General features: G+C 36.3%; 1 protein-coding gene across 38 annotated transcripts in view; it reads left to right on the forward strand.

The window, feature by feature from the left end:
• LOC106880262 (dedicator of cytokinesis protein 9) overlaps window positions 1-19,742 on the forward strand; it is a 186,904-nt gene that overhangs the window by 146,470 nt on the left and 20,692 nt on the right. For all 38 annotated transcript variants that reach the window (XM_089366507.1, XM_089366519.1, XM_089366510.1 and 35 more), the window contains 14 exons: window positions 8,111-8,289; window positions 8,623-8,872; window positions 9,738-9,864; window positions 10,857-10,993; window positions 11,191-11,257; window positions 12,189-12,242; window positions 12,823-12,959; window positions 13,942-14,051; window positions 15,032-15,169; window positions 16,024-16,080; window positions 16,533-16,658; window positions 16,954-17,067; window positions 17,611-17,826; window positions 18,833-18,890. In XM_089366507.1, coding sequence (XP_089222633.1) covers window positions 8,111-8,289; window positions 8,623-8,872; window positions 9,738-9,864; window positions 10,857-10,993; window positions 11,191-11,257; window positions 12,189-12,242; window positions 12,823-12,959; window positions 13,942-14,051; window positions 15,032-15,169; window positions 16,024-16,080; window positions 16,533-16,658; window positions 16,954-17,067; window positions 17,611-17,826; window positions 18,833-18,890 — 1,770 coding nt within the window. The remainder of the gene's footprint in view (window positions 1-8,110; window positions 8,290-8,622; window positions 8,873-9,737; window positions 9,865-10,856; window positions 10,994-11,190; window positions 11,258-12,188; window positions 12,243-12,822; window positions 12,960-13,941; window positions 14,052-15,031; window positions 15,170-16,023; window positions 16,081-16,532; window positions 16,659-16,953; window positions 17,068-17,610; window positions 17,827-18,832; window positions 18,891-19,742) is intronic.

The raw sequence follows: 19,742 nt of genomic DNA on the forward strand, positions 1-19,742 counted from the left end.
ATCTCCCTTCGTGGAGAACTGGCGCTGAGGAGACGTAAAGCACCCTTTACCAAAAGTCGTGTTTACTTTCAACTCTATTGAATAACCACTTCAGCCATTGACAGTAATTAAAATAACAGGACAACTACTTTGTTAGAAGTTTTATGAGGCTTGGTCTAATTATGTTTATTAATGAGGGAACAAATTTGTTAGTAATTATTGATGTATCCCATGTGTTGCTGCTACTACTTCTACTACTACATATAACAGTTTCCTCTCTTACTTTACCTCGTATTAAGGTTGATTGATGTGTGCATGTGTTGGTGTGTGCTTGTGTATGTGTGTATGTATGTGTAAGGCAGGGGAGGACTTGTGTTTATTTCAGTTATCAATAAATTTGTTTTAGTACCAGGTTCCAGTCTGGTTTGGCATGGTTTCTATGGCTGGATCCCCTTCCTAACACCAATTGCTCTAAGAGTCTAATGGGTGCTTTTACGTGCCACTGGCATGACACCAGTATCTTATCTGCCACGACTACGATTTCACTTGGCTTGATGGGTCTTCTACTCAAGCACAGCATGTATCCAAAGGTCTCAGCCATTGTCATTGCTTCTGTGAGGCCCAACACTTGAAAGGTGCTTTTTATGTGCCACCAGCACAGGTGCCAGTTACATGACACCAGTGTCAGCCACAACTACAACTTTACTTAGCTTGACAGGTCTTCTAACTAGTATTACTACTAAGAACAATAGTAACCACAGTGCTTTTCTAGAAATAGACAGGATGATGATACTCTATGTCAGGCGCTATATTATTTCTCTCACTTCTGGTAGACTCTTAATTTTTCCCAGAATAGTAATTCTTTAGATTGTAGGATGTTGTTGGTACTGTGGTTGTTAGTTCAGTGTTTCAAGAAATATTTTGTCATTTTGAAATTTCTTTGTTTTTTTTTTTTTTTTTCTTCTTTTTTCTGCTGTTGTTATTTCGTCTGCCACACTTACCTCTCGACACTTGGCATGGCGCCCTTCTCTCTCTCTCTGACTGCTTCTTCACTGCTTGAAGTTCAGTCTTAGGAACTTTCTTCATTATTACTTGTTTCTGGCCTTAGGTCTCTCTCTTACATTTTAAATTTTCTCTGTGTTGATTGTTCAATAAACATATACATACATACGTTTATATTTCTGTGTGTTTATATACATAAGTATATGTGTATATATGACAAAGAGATCTGTATTTATGCATCCACACAAATCATATCTGGCTGAATGAAGAAGGTTTCCCTATCAACTGTTTTATCTTCATGTGATGTATGCAGTGTCTCAAACCAGCTCAACCTGCACCTCAAAATAGAATAAATAATGGGCCATAAAGAGGCAGTATATAGAGAGGTATAAGGTTTTTGAAATGTTTGACAGAAAGAGAAACATCATAAGAGCAATTTAGTGACAGAAGTGGGTCTATGGTGATTGATGTTGTTGTAGATGTTGTTGTAGATGTGTGGGCCTAGTCAGGTTTGTCATGGCACACATACGTCATATAAAGCACTCACCTTTAAAATGCTGCTAAGTTTTAATATTTCAGATAATATATTTCCTATTTTGTGAGTTGAGGGAGAATTAGCTGCTGTATTGGGCTGACTGCAGGATGCCTCACAAGTTGGGGTTTCAGGATTCATATTTTTAAAGTGAATCAGTATATTTTGAGAAAAATGGTTCAGGAATTTCAATATATGTATAGATTCTCTTCCATTGAATCTATCTGGGAATTGGTCTTTCTTTTTGTACTTGGAATGGAATCTTCTCGAAAGAGGATTAAGATAATCCGGAATTATTAGTAGACGTTGTCACAAACTGAATAGAGTTTTGTATATATATATATATATATATATATGTGTGTGTGTGTGTGCGTGTGCGTGTATGCTGGGAGAGATACTGGTATGCAAAAATGTGTATATATATGTGTATGAGAATATACGTAAGCATGTGTGTGTGTGTATATAATATATTGCGGCCATGCTATTTGTGTGTGTATATATATATATATGTATACACACACACACATATATATATGTATATATATATATATATATATATGTATATATATATATTGGCATGTTAAATAACATCCAGAACATTAAGTATATTCTCAAATTTTGTGAAAAGGTTTTTGTCTAGTTTTTTTCTTTTGTTCTTTGTCTCAATCTTTCCTTTGTCTTTCTCTCTCTCTCTCTCTCTTATTTTCGCTTCTCTCCCGTTTTTAAAGCCAAAATTCCACTAACCCAAGTTTATTTTTGTTCTAAGCTGGTTATGTAGTGCTTCCCCTCCATTTGTGCCCTTCACCCCCCAACTTGCTGTTTAGATCAATAACAATTTCTTAGACGCTGCTGCCTCTTTAGTTAGCATTACCAACAAGAATGCATTTTAACAATGGCCAAAATTCAAACTTTAAATCTTTGATTTTTGCCGTCCCTTTTTGATGCAGTTTTAGTCTGTTTTATCACTACTACCACTACCACCCTCTTCTGGTAAGCAATCAATTTTTATTGCTTTCTATCTTTATTTGTTGTTAGTTGTTGTTGTTGTTTTATTTACTCGTAGTAGTTGCTTTAATGTAGACATATCCGCACAGCTTCTTCTTCTTCTTCTCCATATAATATTATGGAGGTGCCACATTACTAATTCCACACCACAAATATCAGTATAAACTTTAACAATATTCTTCAAGACGGTTTGAGGAATTACTGTCTTTGTCATTACCATTGCTGTTGTTGTTCCATTCGATATATTTTCCAGCCATCTCAGGTGCCGTATTGTCTCTGAACACAGCCAGGCTCTACCAGTCCATCAGTTTTATATTTTACACCACAGCCAGACTTTACTAATCCATCAGTTTTGTGTGCAACAACATAACCAGACTGTACTAATCTATCAGTTCTGTATTCTTTGGCCAATCATGTTTGCTGAATCTCACAACTAAACATTCTTCGGCATCCTTCAAAATTTTGTTCAAACTGACAAAGGGAGTCACTCGGGATTTGAAAATTCTTATCAACACAGGAATTGATTGAGATTGAAATGGCTTTTGGCTTCACTTTGGTACCAAAAATGATGATCCTGAAATAAATGACAGTGAAATAAAATTTCTCATATTATCTGAAGAATCGAATTCTTTATACCATTTTAGACCAATATGTCTTTATAGATAGTACACTATTGCTAGAATTACATAGAAAATTGGTTATATTTGTACATGGGAGTACATAAAAAATTTTAGTTTCTACTGTTGTAATTATCAAAGAACCAGCATCCTTTTTGAAGCAGATCACAATACTTTGGCACCGTTCTGGTCTTTTCTTTCAATAACAGAAAAAAAAAACCCTATATTAATATGAAAGCTCTGAATAATCCAATAATTTTTCAAAAAACTCAACATAAATGTCTTTGAAAATCATTTAGAGAAGCCATTCATGAAATCTCTGTCGTGGAAATAACCGAAAACCAGAAATTGATTGAATTAATAGAATGAAAATTTAATGACAAGCAAACAATTATTTCTCAAGACTTAGAATAGCGTCAAAAATGTAAAGACCAAAACATTCTTCACGATTTAAATGTTTGTTAGCAAAGTATGCAAAAAATTAAAAATTGATCACTTTTCAAATTCAGTAAAGAATATAAATATTGCAGATTGAAAAAAAAATCAAGGTTTTGCAATATACAAAGGAGAGTCAAAAATTATATGCATTCTTGTTTTTTCAATGTATTTACACAAAAGCAGGGAATAAACAAGTACATCATTTTTCTGTATAGTCTCCTTCCTTTTCGATGTATTTGGTCCAGTGGTCCACAAGCTTGCATGTTCCCTCCAAGAAGAAGGTTTTCGGTTGGTTGTGCAGCCATTTCTACACTGCTTCCTTCATATCTTCATCCGTAAGAAATTCACAACCTCGTAAACCATCTTTTAGCAGTCCAAAGATATGATAATCGGAAGGGGTGAGATCTGGGATGTAGGTAGGGTGCTCCAGCACTTCGAACCCCATTGGTTAGTGGTTTCAACAGTCTGGGTGGCCATGTGTCGCCATGCATTGTCATGCAACACCAAAACTTTCTTCAACAATAAGCTTCAGCATTTGGTGTGAATTGCTGGTTTCACTTTGTTGGCCAGCAAAGTACTATATCTTGCACAGTTGATCGTACACCCCTTTGCCTAGTAGTCTTCCAGTATAGGCCTTTTTGAGTTCCAAAAATGGGTTAGCATCACCTTTCCCACAGAAGACTGACTCTTGAATTTCTTTGTTGCTGGCGAGCCAGGATGTTCCTACTCCATACTCTGTCTTTTGGGTTCTGCCTCATAATGATGGACCCACATTTCATCTCCTGTGACTATTCTGATCAAAAATTCTTCACCTTCATTATTGTAACAATCAAGTAAACGTTGGCAGACCTTAAGACGTTTGCACTTGTGCTCTGCAGTAAGCTCTCTTGGCACCCATCTTGCACAGACTTTTCTGGAAGCCGAGCTTATCATGGATGATTCGGTAGGCAGAACCAGGACTAACCTTCTGATCAGAGAAATCAGATCACCGCTCTTTGTTCTTCTTTGGTGCACATTGCTAGTGGAGCAGCCATGCTTACACTGTAAAGCCAGAAAGAAAAATGGTGCGATCAGGTTCAAAGTTCGATCATGTGACCACAATTGTACCATGTGCAGAAGACAGGGTGACAATAATAAAGATATGTTATGACGAAAGTGCAGATAATTTTTGACTTCCTCCTTGTATATAAGGCATGGGTTGGACAGGATTAACACTGTCCAAGTCAGTTCTTTTACAGGATTATTGTCCTACCAGATGGGTTGGACAATATCTCTGAATGTATGTGTTTATAGTGATAAGACGTGTGTGAGTATGTGTATATATATATATATATATATATATATATATATACAACATTAAACGATAATGATATATATATATATATATATTGTTGCTATTATATTAAACTGTTGTATGTCCAAATTTGGTCAAATGCGTTTTTTCCAATATTTATTTTTTGCTTGCAATAACCGGTTCTTTTGGTCAAAGTATCGGATCTCCAGCTGCTTCAGATGCCAAGATATCAAAAGTACAACAGTTTTGCTATGGGATGGTGTAACTTTTTTTTTTGTTTGTTTTCTGAAGAAGCAACATTGTGGACTTATGACATTTTTACATAACAGCAACAATATATATATATATATATATATATATATATATATACACATACATACACACACACACACACACACACACACACATAAATAATACTGTTTTTTTATACTTGTTTTGTGGTAATTTCCATGTTTTTGTAATAAATGTCTGCCGATAAACCAATATTTTATTGTTATAAGAGAAATTTTATCTAAAAGTTGAATAAATTTCTAAACTTTGACTCACACTGACCAATCAGCTGCATGGCTACTCACTCACCTCTACGTTGACTCTTCTAATATTACAGACTCTCTGCTGTTGTTTTGTTTAACTTCCTGGTTATTTGAGGACTTTATGCATGTTTAACCAGCTGTGAACCAGGCAGCAGCCAGAAATTGAGCATTCCATCCAGCCATTCTACAATGGTTGTGACTATTGTTTTTTTTTTTGTTTTTATTACCTTCTTTGTATTTTTTATTTTTAAATGCTGGCCAAAGATTCCTGCTGGTGATGCAATGTCCAGGTATCAGAAGAATAGACAGAGCAGATGCAAGAATAGTCAAATATATCCTCAGTTAATTGCTGTATCTGTTGATTTAAGACTGCAAAATGATTCACTAAATACAACCCTGGTTATTCTTTTGTATTGTCGCATAGCAACTTGTATTTCTTCTCACAGAAATCCCTGAGTCCAGTTTGGTTTATTATTGCTTCAACTCACCACACCTCAGGGTTCACATTTTATTTTGATTTTCATGGAAAGAGGGAACGTTTCCCATAGGCTGTAATGTTTCACTGATTAGTGAAAGGGAAAGGGTTAAAATTAATTTGGTTAATTTAAAGTCAGAAAAATTTGAGTTTTGTATAAGGTGGGAGCACAAAGGGATCACAGAGGTAGGAAAGGAGAAGGTCTATAGTTTTTCAGACAGAAGGAATAAATATAATATTTAGTGTAAGAAGATGATGGGGGAAAAGGAGAGGTGGGTATAAAACATGTTGGCATCAGGTTTGGTTCTTGTTGTAAATTATAAAGAACACAAGAAGCAAGATATAATTATAAAGTATGAAAGAAACAAGATATAGATGTATAAGAGTACAAAGAATTCATTAAAAAATGACATTTTTTAATTAAGGTCTGTAGCAGTATGATGACGAGCCAAAGTTGAAGGAATGAATATGAGTTGAAATCAGTTTTCCATCATATATTTATTGCTGCTTGTAAAAGACATCCCAGATTTGACAGTCTGGAAGAGCCAAACGGAAGAATAGAAAATCAATTCAGTTTTGACTATCAATTTATTTTTTGTTTATATATGTATAAAGGCGATGCTCCAGCTTGGCCACAGTCAAACGACTGAAACAAATAAAAGAATATATATATATATATATATATATATATATATATATACACCCACACACATTTATATATATGTGTGTGGGTGTGATGAATGTTGATGTATTGGAGTGGTTGGCCAGTGTCAGACATATTGGTTGGCAGTCAGGTTACCAAAACAGAATCGGTCACAATTTCTTGCATGACAAGAATTGGGTTTGCAATCCTGCTTCATTGCTCACAACTCTATCAGCTTCTATTGTCTTGTCACTAGCATCTTGTCTCTTTGGCTGGCATCAGCCCACTGTTTTCTGAAAACAATTCACTAGTTTGAGTTTGTTTGCTTTGTATCACCAATTCTTGGTTGCCAACGACGAGTCTGATTGGACAGATACTCGTTGATGTCATCACATTCATGAATTGTTTTGACCAGATTCTGAGAATTCCTACTTTGTAAAGAAAACCATTGATTAGATTTTTTTGCTGATGTTATTCAAAGAATTTGATGTGCAGTTGTTGGGCATCGTTGGTTAGATTTTTCATGCTACCATCAATTTGAAAACTTCTGTTTCATTACTTAAAAAGAATCTAGGTTTAATTTGAGGCAGAAACCTGTGTAATAAGGCTATGCCAAGATGCGTCAAACATTGGGGAGCAAGAATATATTCCATTGAGGAAGGTTATTTAGAAATGGTAGAACCAAAATATTTGTTGTTTTTCAAATGCTTCTTTATGCAGATTTAGAAAACCTCCGAATTGAAGTAGAATGGAGGTCAGGTTTTCATCATCGTTTAACGTCCGCTTTCCATGCTGACATGGGTTGGACGATTTGACTGAGGACTGGTGAAACCAGATGGCTACACCAGGCTCCAATCTGATTTGGCAGAGTTTCTACAGCTGGATGCCCTTCCTAATGCCAACCACTCAGAGTGTGTAGTGGGTGCCTTTACGTGTCACCCGCATGAAGGCCAGTCAGGCGGTACTGGCAACGGCCACGCTCATCTCGCTCGAAAACGGCCACGCTCATCTCGCTCATGGATAATAAGATAAATCTTTCACTTTGGGATCTGCTTTCTTTTTTTTTTTCTCCTTCTTAGAGTTCTTCTTCCAGGAGTTGATAACCAATAATGTTTCTGCTGTGTAATCAATATTATTGAACAGATTGCCAAATACATATCAGTTTCAGAATATCAGTGATTCATAAAATAGTTTGTAATTTCTTCCTTGAATGAAGCAAATATAAAGTGATAGCATGTTGTCAACTTAATGTGACAGTCCCATAAAAGGGAAGAATGCTACTGTTATTTAGCCCTAGGAAACGCCATTTCCTGTTGGACTTGACACATATTAAGTTGACAACTCGCTATCACTTTATCATGCTGCTACTGCATAAATCTCTCCGAGAGATTTAGAAATATATTATTTCTATGAAGCATATATGTTTTATAAATATTTTTGGAATAAGCCATTTTCATTGTGTTATAAACATAGAAATAGGATATTACTGAGAATAATTTCTACATTGGCAATGAAGCTTTTTGTTGTTTGAAGTTGTTAGTAACCGAAACTCTTGTTTGATTCCACTGAAAATATTTCTTTGATATCTATAGATTTGAAACATGACTACACGTTATCCGAAGAATATCGGAAGAACCATTATTTGGCAGGGCTGCTCTTGCAAGAACTGAAACTAGCCCTGTATGACAGCAGAGACGTTCATAGAAGTGCCATCACTGTTCTAAGGAATCAGATTGCCAAACATGCATTTGACAATCGATATTGTGCCAAGGTATGTAGAGTTTACCATACGGTATATAATGCATGGCAGTATTACAAATGTATTATGATTAATGTATGACCATATTTCACTCTGTTCTACCAGTGTATGACAATGATAGAACTATGTAATCATAGAATTAGTTCACTACACTATATCAAGTGTTTCACTCTATTGTGTGAGTGTGTGTATGTGTGTATATATGATCGTTACTGATGTAACAATGTACCACCAGATATTGTAATATTAGATTGAAGTATGACACTGTATGACATGACTTGGTCACATGTTTCTTTTCTTATTTCTATTCCATTTTTTTTCTTTTTTTTTTTTTTTTTTTGTCAGGGTCATCAAGGTCGAATAGCTGCCTTGTACCTACCTCTCATCCCAATCCTTCTTGAAAGTAAGGAACGTCTGATTGACAATGCCGATAGTACAACCGGAATGAGCGCTGTCAGCTCCTCTACCCAGAATATAGATCTCAATGCTAGTACTGATGGCTTCACTACTTCAGACTATCATCACAAAAGTATCTCTGGGATTGACCAAATCCATAAAAGAGATTCTTCATACTTTGATGTTATTGCCGGAAGAGGTACTCCATTCTTTCTTCTCACAAATCTTGACAATTCACTTCTGCTCTAAAATTTATGCTTTTCATGTTCTTGACTCAAAACATCAAATCTTTCATTATTTAACAAACTTCATACCATATTTGACTGCCTCCTGTTCTTTTTTTTTAATAAAAGTTGTCTTCTCCCTTACCAAATATTTCCTGGGTTCATTGCCTCCCCACCCTTCACTTTCAACCACACAACAGTTTCAAAAAGGTGAGGCACATTGTGTTATGTAGTCCTAGATGCATTATATTTACATAAAAGACAGGATGGTCACAGCTGCAATGTTTTTGATCAGAGCTCTGCTGGTTCAAGTTGTCCTGAGGTTGAACAGTGACATAAACTATATACAAGTTATTTACAATCTGTACACAATACACATGCTCCCAATATCATCTGAATTGTTTTTATGTCTGTTTTTCCGTAAATGACATGGGTTTGTTGAGTCACCACTGTCCACATCCCCCCTCTCACCCCTTCTCTCGCTCTCTTTCTCTCTCTCTCTCTCTCACACACACACACACACACACACACACACACACACACACACACACACACACACAAAGTCCTCCCAACTTTGTTACTGTGTATATGTTACAGTGTACACTGAGTGCTTTACCAAATCACAATTCTAAAGAGGCTGTCTCCTCTATGTGGTCGCTCAGAATGCTGAAAATAGCAGCACTACTGCTGTCTGGCACACACACACACACACACACACACACACACCACCACCACCACCACCACCACCACCACCACCACCACATCCAACCTTTCTCATTTCATTCCAAACATTGTCACTCTGCTGCTTCTGTGACCCTTAATTATCTTCTCTTCCGCCAGCTCCACCCCAGTCCATGAGTAACTTGAATCTTGGAGAGCCTGAACAACTAGAATTACTTGCTCTACAACAATCCAATTTGGTTATCCAGGCAACTAGAGCAAACAGTTCTTCAAACTCTCATTTAAGGTAATTATCTTCACACTGTTCACTGCAAATATATTTTATATTGCTCATTGGTCACAAACAAACAATCAGATATTTTACATTTCTGGACTATTAACATTATTATTATTATTATTATTATTATTATTATTGAGTGAGAGAGCAGTGCATGCCATCAAAGTGACACTGGGGTAAAATATACGAAGCCCCGTATACCCATCATGACTACCCGTCTGATAAGGGTACACCAGGCACATGCATCACAACCACATGTGCGCGACATGGTGACTTCATATCAAGATAAACAGTGCATGACCTTGCAGGTGGGGCCCAGTTAGAATTTTCTTCTGGTCGAGTAGCCCATCCTGCTCAAATGGTCCCTGAATAAGGGTTGTTTAAGGATGTTGAATGAAACCCAATGTTCCAGAGGTGAATTATCCAAACCCCAAACACATGGCTATGATGCTCTCCCACTACTTCTGCTCATGATTAGAGATGCACATATTGTCAGCCACCAAGGGACATGCTCAAATGGTTAAGGTCAAGCAATTGACACGCAAATCAGTGGTATTGAGCAGAATATTTGCTGTAGCCCATCTTTTTATACCAAGACAAAACAATGTACATGATAACATTTCCAATCAGTTAAGATCAGAAGCCATGAGAGCCACTGCCTGGTACTGCATCCGGGCATTTATTATTATTATTATAAGAATGGCAAACATAGGTTTTACTTTTATTTTATATTTTGAAATCTGAAAAGCATCAAACATCCTCTCCTCACCTCTCCTCACCTCTCTTGTGCAAATCCTTCAATTTCTTCTATGATAAGAGCTTCTCAATATTTCTTTATTAGTTACCCACCTGGATATTCTGAACTTTGACATTTATCAAGAAGTCTGTTATGTTCTGTAAGGGTTTTATCCTTATTTTTTCTCTCTCTCTCTCTCTCTCTCTCTCTCTCTCTCTCTCTCTCTCTCTCTCTCTCTTTATAATGCTTCACTTTTTATTTGCAGAACTCAGTCGGTGGGTGGTCCAGTTCAAACTGCTCCGTTCCAAACCACAATGTACAATCGCTACGATAAATTAGATACCACAGAAGTTAAGGACTTGCTGATATGTTTTCTACATATTTTGAAATATCTACCAGAAGGTAAGAATTCTCTTTGAAAACCCTTAACAATTTCTCACTGTTGTTTCCATAATTCCTAAATCTAAACAACCATTTGTCTCACCGAGAAATGACATTTCCAATATTTTCATATATAACAACTGCCTAGATTCCAAAGTAGAATATTTATCATGTCATTCCTTAATCTTGTGTTCTAACCAAGAATTCTTTTATTCCAGATATCCTATTAGGATGGTTCAATAATTCTTCAGAATTCAATGTACTTGATTTATTTTCTCTTTTAGAGTAAGTAAATATTTCTCTTATTTCTTTCAAATTTGTTTTCATTTTTAAAAAAGATATTATTCTGAATTCATGAATATGCTGACATTTTCAAGTGGAATTATTATCAAGTACATATATATTCTTCCTGTATAACAGCCTTCTCTCTTTTTTTCTTAAATTCCCATCTTCTTCCGGTTCCCTTCTCCTTCTCATCCATTCTGGCCTGTCTTAAGCCTTGCTCTCCACCGTTCTCTCAATCCCTCTCAGCAAATGTACTCACCCTAAACTATTGAGTACTTCCAGCCCTATCCTCCTTCTCATTCAACTGCACCCTTCTGTCTTTTCTGCTGTCCTTGCTCTCCCTCCCATTCAACTGTCCCCTTCTGTCCTTCAAACAAGAGCACCTAATAATTGGTGTGGCAGTGCCAAGAGATCAACATATTAGCATGAAAGAAAGAGAAAAGATTGACAAATATGGAGACCTGAGAATTGAGATTGCCAAAGTGTGGCAGTTACGAGAATCAAACATAAAGGTTGTTCCTATTGTCATCGGAGTATTGGGTTCAATACCACCCAGGCTGAAGAAACATCTGGAAACCTTAGAAATACCCTACAATCTAGATGTATTGCAAAAGTCGGCATTACGAAGTATTGTTTGTCTGAGGTCCTTGTTGTGACTTGACAAACAGTACAAACCCCCAGTAGACACAATATCTTCAATCTCAACAACCTCACAATATTGTATACTGTGCAATGTCTATAATAATAATAATAATAATAATGTACTATGAATAAAATGTCAAGTGTTTTGGTGTGTGACATTTGGTCCACCCTGTATATGTATGTGTGTGTGTGTGTGTGTGTGTGTGTGTGTGTGTGTGTGTGTGTGTGTGTGTGTGTATATATATATATATATATATATATTTATTTATCTCTTTATATGTATTTGCAGGCTTTGTTTATACCAATTTAGATATGTTGGAAAAAGGAAGATTTTAACTTTGGGGTAGGAAAACATTTTTGTTTTTTTTTTCTCTCTTTTAGATTTGTTTTTAAAATTTATCAGTAATTTTACCAACAACAACAAAAACAACTTTTGCAAAATATTTTGTGTAATAATAATGAGGATTACACATTAATGATATTCTTTGATAACAATATTATAATTATTTTTAATAAAACAAATTGTTAACTTTCAAGTTTTTATTTCTTTTTAGTCATCTTTTAACCCTTCAGCATCTAAATTCCTCTGACAAGCATAATGCTTATTTGTGAATCACATTGATATGAATTAATCATGCACTACCTCATAGGTTTCAGATTTCAATGATGTGCTTGTTTATTTTTAAACTGACATTGTAGGGTAAGTGTGAGAGGCCAGATCTGGATAGTTTGAAGATAATTGATTATTTTGGCCAGTTTAAATGCTAATGGGTTAAGCATTACACACACGTATTTTAATATAATTTGCATAATTACCTGTGTGTGTATTTGTGAATATATAATTCCATATATTATGTATATGTGTGTTTGATGTATATATATATATATATTTGTGTGTGTATATGCTGTTTTGTCTATTGTAGCACCATTGGAGATACACGTAAAGCCATGACTGCTCCCCCACCATCACACAAGTCATTTATTGGGGCCAGTAGTAATGGAATTTTACACCAAAGAACTTACAGTCAATGTCAAGACAGTCAGGCTGAATTACTTAATGGTGAAGTTTCACTTTAATCTCTAATTCTCTTTCTCCCTCGTTCTGTAATTATTATCGTTGTTCAGTCCACGGAGGACTGGGAATGGTTTACAACAGCCCTCTCTCGCTGTTTCACTGGTTCTCTCTATACACAGATGTGTCTTCTGTTGTGGATTTCTTAAAAAAGTTTCTCTCTGACTCTACATTCTCTATAACTCTTGGTTTCTGGGAAAAATCAAACCAACCAACCAACCGAAACTGTTCGTCACTTGCGACTGGGTAATTTGTACCTAACTTTCACAAATTGTTTTTGGTGACTCTGTAGAGTCAGCAGCAAATACAAATATCCTCTTGGTACTCCCTCCCTTGACTCTGTAGAACCATGATTCTCAAACATTTTCGGGCTGGCACCCCCTTGACACCCAAGCCACATTTCTAGGGTCCTACCCCCAACTAACCGTCACAAACACAGACCTCTTTCTGAAGCAAATTCAAAGCAACTGTATTTCACAAATAAAACTTAAACCTAATGAATCCATTATTTTTTTGTTTTCACATGAATCGCTACCCCATTGTTGCCCCACTTTTTACATGAATCGCTACCCCATTATCACCCCCAATGCCCCCTTGAAACTTTCCTCTGCCCCCAGGGGGAGCAATACTGCTCACTTTGGGAACCACTGCTGTACAGCATCAGATATGCGATAGCAGCTGGCAGGAGAGCAGGATGGAAGTGACCCAGTGGTTAGCTGGTACTCATTTCCAGCTAAGTAGACTGGACCAGCATCAGATGAAGTACCTTACTCAAGGACGCACTGCACTGCCTGCTCAGTCCATGACCTTTTAATCATCAACTCAATATCTTAACTGTTAGGCCACACACCTTAGTGACTGCTAAAGGTTTGTAGGTTTGCAGGTTTTATAATAATCCCTGTCAGTTTGCTACCAGTCTGTGATAATCTGTGCCTGATCTATGTCTAACCTGTGTTGCTTTCCATTCCAGCACCTGGCGGAATATCAAGCATTCATCGAGCTCTGCAGGAGGCCAACATATCAACAGAGGTTGGCATTATTGTGCTTGATGTTCTCAGTCTTTACAGCAACACATTTAAGGTAAGACCTTCTTCGAAATCCTTCGTTGGTGGGAATGGCATTGCTAAGGATTACTGTTGTTGTCATGGATGATTATGGATAGATAGAGTGGAGTACATTTTCCCAAAGCTGACACGACATTGACAAACAGGCAGTCTGATTGTCTCAGTACAAGAGTACAACTGTAAGCATGGTGTTTCTGCCTCAGTAGACATCGTCAGCATAGCAGTTGTTTTATCTTATGTCCTTCAGCAGATGAGATACTTTGATATATACAAAAGAGTAAAACTCATTTATGGTTTGGGAAATTTGCATAAAGGAAATAAAAATGAGAGAACTGGCCAGTGGCATCTCTTTGAACAACAAAGACACATAAAGGATATGTTAAATAGAATTACAAAATAAATTCTTGGCCTTCGTGTATACACCATAAATTACACTGGGTGTAGTGGTGTGTGTGTGTGTGTGTGTGCGCAATGTATGCACGTGGACTATAAAAAATAACATTTTTTTTTATATAAGGGAAGTAACTCTTACATACCGTTCCTTATTTTGTCTTCAGTATTCTATAATGTCTTGTAATGGTTCAAGAAAGGAAGATTTTAATGTTGCAGATTAGAGGGAACCAATTGGATGCTCTGTAAGGATTTGGAAGGGGCTGGCTTAGGGTACTATAAGGGATTGAAATTGAGTAGTTTGAGGTCGTTCTTGTTAGCTCAAAATTATCGGACATTTATAAATATAAAATTTCTAGCTGTCCCCATCCAGTTCTTTTTTCTAAGGAATATTACATCGTGGATATCATTATCTGTGTCCCTTCTTCAGTTATTTAGGTATGAATTGAGGGACATTTGGCTGATATTTCCTGCAAATTTAAGCATTTATGTAGAATTTAGTTAAATTGGATTAGGTTTCTTATAACAAATGCAATGATTGTTTTAACAAAATGCTTTAGTAAAACTAAATTCTCAGAATATTCTCATAATTTCTTCTATTTGCAGAAACAATTGGAACACAAAGATGGTGACAACAATTTGATGAAAAAAATCTTTGAAATTTTGTTGTCATTTCTGCAGACAAGTCAATCGGAGACATTGCAAAAACACATCTTCTCCATTTGGAGGTCTTTTATCCGGAAAGTAAGTATTGGCTGGAATTGGTCCTTTCAAGAGTAGAACTGGTAGTGTTGGCCTTATTGTGTTAGAACAGGGGTTCTCAACTGGGGACCTTTGAGAGTCCATATTAGATTTTTTGGGGTCCACACCAGAAAGTAGTAGACTAGAGACTGAAACTTTTGGCAAAATGTGCTCTGCTTGAGAGGACCCGTCAAGCCAAATGCACCCCTTTTGTATTGGGTGAGATTGGGATACCAGTGGGGTATACAGCTTGTTAATTTATGTGGGTCTGTGTGGATTGATTATTATTATTATTATTGCAGTGTGTTGACAGAATCGTTAGACAATTGGGAAAAGATACTTGTGGCATTTGTTCCAGCTCTTTATGTTCTGGGTTCAAATCCTGTTGAAGTTAACTCTGCTTTTCGTCCTTTCAGGATCAATTAAATAAAGTACCAGTTCCAGTTATTAAGATCAATGGTATTGTTTAAGCCCCACCCCTCAAAATTGATGGCCTTCAATTTGTATTTTTAAAGGCTTACTGATCCCAGAAATGTTTCCATAAAACTATTTATTATTGATATTTCTACTCTATTGGTTTTGAATCTTGGCTCAAGGCCTGCAATTTCAGAGTGGGGTAAGTCAATTATTTCTTCCCCCAATGCACAGCTGGTATTTATTTTATTGACCCTGCGAAATAATGAAAAGCAATGTCGATCATGGTGGAATTTGAACTCAGAACATAAAGATTAAAGAAATGCCATTAAGCATTTTGTTTGTCTGCTAGCTTGCCGCCTTAATATTTCTCCTAAATTGAACCATTCTTTATTTATTAATTCTTTGGTTCTGGTCTTATTATCTTTTGTTTTCTTTCACAGTTCCAGGCTGTTTTGTTCAGAGGAAATGCCAAACTTTGTGGAGATTTGTGCTACGAAGTATGTTCAAATATTTTAATTATCTAAATTAATTAAAATTAATATTTGTATTCAGTTTAAAGATTAATTTAAGATTGAGCAGCCAGGTATATTTTGACAGAATGTTACTACACATGGAATGGGTCGTATGGAAGAAGGAATCCAAGACTGAGTTTGTACTGGAAATCAATGTAAATTTAATTTTTTAGGGACATTTAGTTATATTGGTTGGTTTTGGCACCGTGGTTAGTGTAGCAGTGTGTCAGTGGGGAGGAGAAGGGTTCGTTCTCAAACCAAGAACCATTTACATTTGGAATTTTCTTTTGCGTAACTGTTGTGTGTGCGTGTGTTTAACATTAGTCTCTCTGTAGTGCTGTAATTGTTAATAATTCCTCTGTTGTGTGTTGGTTACTCTTCACAGAAGTAAGAATTCCACTGTTATTTGATGATGTTTTTAACAATGTTGCTTCCAGATCTTGCGCTGCTGCAATTCTCGGTTGAGTTCAACAAGAAAGGAAGCCTGTGCTTTACTCTATCTTCTGATGAGGTCCAATTTTGAATACAGTAGGAAAACCAGTTTTACTCGGGTACATCTGCAGGTCAGTAACCTCACCTCTCTCTCTCTCTCTCTCTCTCTCTTTCTCTCTCTCTCTCTCTCTCTCTCTCTCTCTTCTCTCTCTCTCTCTCTTTCTCTCTCTCTCTCTCTCTCTCTCTCTCTCTCTCTCTCTCTCTCTCTCTCTCTCTCTCCCAATGTAAGATATTGTTGCTATTATGTTAAAATGTTGAATGTCCAAATTTGACCACATGCATTTTGGTCAATATTTATTTTTGCTTGCAATAGCCAGTTCTTTTCGGGTCAAACTCTAGAATCTTTGTCTTCTCTTATTTCTGCAGGTCATCATATCTGTGTCACAACTTATTGGTGATGTTGTCGGTATCTCCAACTCTTACTTCCAGGAGAGTTTAGTGATGGTGAACAACTACGCCAAGAGTGATAAAGCAATGCAGGTAAGACTGCTCACAGTTAACAACAACAGCAACAATATTCTCTACAGTCAGTAGCAATAAGGAGAAAACCTCCACCCTTCAGTCGCTTGTTTCTGCTTTCCAGTTTTGTTAATGGAACGAAACGTAAATCTTCTCTGAGAGAAGACATTATTTAGGTTGTGTGTTTGTATCTGTTTATCATTGCTTGGCACCATTTCGGGCAGTCACAATAACGGTTGGCATTAAGAAGAGCATCCAGATGTAGAATGCTGCTGCTGCTTAATGAAGGCTCTTCTAACCCGTACCAGCATGGAAGGATCAGACGTAAAAATGAGTGTGAAGATGAAAGTGTTCAATGTTCTTAGCTGGAAGCTCTTTCTGTTACCAACCATTTTGTTCAGCTCTTGTGGCACACAAGAACACAGCGTGCCTATGCTAAAAACAGAGATGCACCCATATGTGTGTATGTGTATGCATCTGTGTGTGTCTGTAAGTATGTGCATTTGGAATGTTCTGTGATAAAAGTTCTGAAGTCTTGACTTGTACCATTTTATTGTCTTCCAGAAAACCAACTTCCCATTAGAGGTGAAAGATTTAACAAAACGTATCCGTACAGTCCTAATGGCCACAGCCCAACTTAAAGAACACGAAAAGAACCCTGAGATGTTAGTAGATCTACAATATTGCTTGGCTAAATCTTATGCCAGTACCCCAGAATTGAGGAAAACTTGGCTGGAATCCATGGCAAAGGCTCACTTACGAACAAAAGATTACTCCGAGGTTAGTTTCATTTCTGATTCTGCTTTAGTCTTTAACTAAGACAATGGTAAACTAATATCGGAATATAATTCTGTGTTTATTGTCTGAGAGGAGAGAAACCATCTCTACATTGCTCATGTTGTTAAGATATTTGTTCTGGTTATTTATGTCCTGACTTCAAATCCTGCCAAAGTCAACTTTGCCTCTCTTCAAATTTGCTGGCCTCCTGCTAAAATCAGAAACTACCATTTCAGATTGGCAAGATGGCAGTTTAGATAATGTGTCGATAAAAATGTTGTTCTCTGTTTGTTCTAGCTCTTTTACATTCGAAGTCCAAATGCTGCTGAGGTCAACTTTGCCTTTCATCCCCACCTAGGGGGCCAATGAAAAAATAAATAAATAAAATAAGTGGGGGGTGGAAAAAAAATTCATAACGACATTGCTCTTCTCAATATGTGTGACGTAGCAGTTAAGACAATCTTTTGCACTTCCTGTATGGTTGGTAAACCAGGGATCATTCTTAAATAATTTTAAGTTCCTTTTTCGATCATTCCAAGTGCTCCTACAATCACTGGTATTGGAACCGTCTTGAGATGACACATCTTTTCGATTTCAATTTGCAAGTCTTTATATTTTCTGAGCTTATCAAATACTTTTGCCGAAATATTATGGTCACAAGGGAATGCTCATGTCAATATATAAACAGTCTTTCACAACAATATCTGGTCTATTTGCCTTGATGGTCCGGTCTGTACATACTGGGAAGTCCCAAAGAATAGTTACATTTTCTCCCTCAGTTAAAACCTCAGGGTGGTGCTTGTACCATTTGTCAGCAGATTTGATTTTATAATGCCGACACATTATCCAATGTAGATATTGGCCAACTCTGTCATGTCTTGATTTGTACTCTACAGTTGTTGTTGTTACTATTATTATTATTATCATTATTATTATTATTATTATTATTATTATTATTATTATTATTATTATTATTATTATTATTATGTTATTTCTCACTTGTTCCCAGGCGGCGCATTGCTATCTTCATATAAGTGCACTTGTTTCAGAATATTTGAGAAGGAGGGGTAAGTTATGTTTTTTTTTTCCTTTTTGTTTATTTTCGGGTGATTTTGTTTTTCTAAGTTTGTTTATTTTTATACTTTTTAATAATTAATTAACAACTTTGTACCAAGGCCTGTCTTGTGCCCCAAACTGAACAAATAACTTTCTGCATATTTTTAACCAAAATTAATTTTTTCTAATGAAAACAATGGCTGCAGTTGTTTGTAAAAGGCATTTCTATAATCTGTTGCCTCTTATTGTTATCAATACCACAATAGATAGTTATCTTCATCATCATCATCATTATCATAGATTTCTAGTTGTAGCCACTTCACTCAAATTTTAGAATTTCTGTGTATTTTAGAAACTAATTTAATTATTTTAATACTTGTTTATAAGTAAAGAAATCTTTTTTGGTATAGAAGCCATTATTATTATTAAGGTAGTGAGCTGGCAGAATCGTTAGCACCCTGGACAAAATCCATTATATTCTGAGTTCAAATCTTGCCAAGACCAGCTTTGTCTTTCATCCCTCCAAGATCAATAAAGGACCATCCATCATGTACTGGCATTGATTCAATCAACAAATCTACCTCCTCCCCACAAATTCTTAGACCACAAGTCTACCAAATCCACTCACAAGGCTTTGGTTGGCCTGAGGTTATAGTAGAAAGCACTTGCCCAAGGTGCCACACAGTGGGACTGAACCGGGAACCATGTGGTTTGGAAGCAAGCTTCTTACCACACAGCCACCCCTTCGCCTTGATATCTAAATATTTTCTATGATAAACCAGAAATTCACAATCATCTGATGCTTATTTTGAATTCTGATTCATTCTGTTGCTATTAATGTGTGGCTATAATCTTTCGTTTGA

The sequence above is a fragment of the Octopus bimaculoides genome, chromosome 19 (assembly GCF_046866305.1).
Source record: "Octopus bimaculoides isolate indiv1 chromosome 19, ASM4686630v1, whole genome shotgun sequence".
NCBI lineage: Eukaryota > Metazoa > Mollusca > Cephalopoda > Octopoda > Octopodidae > Octopus > Octopus bimaculoides.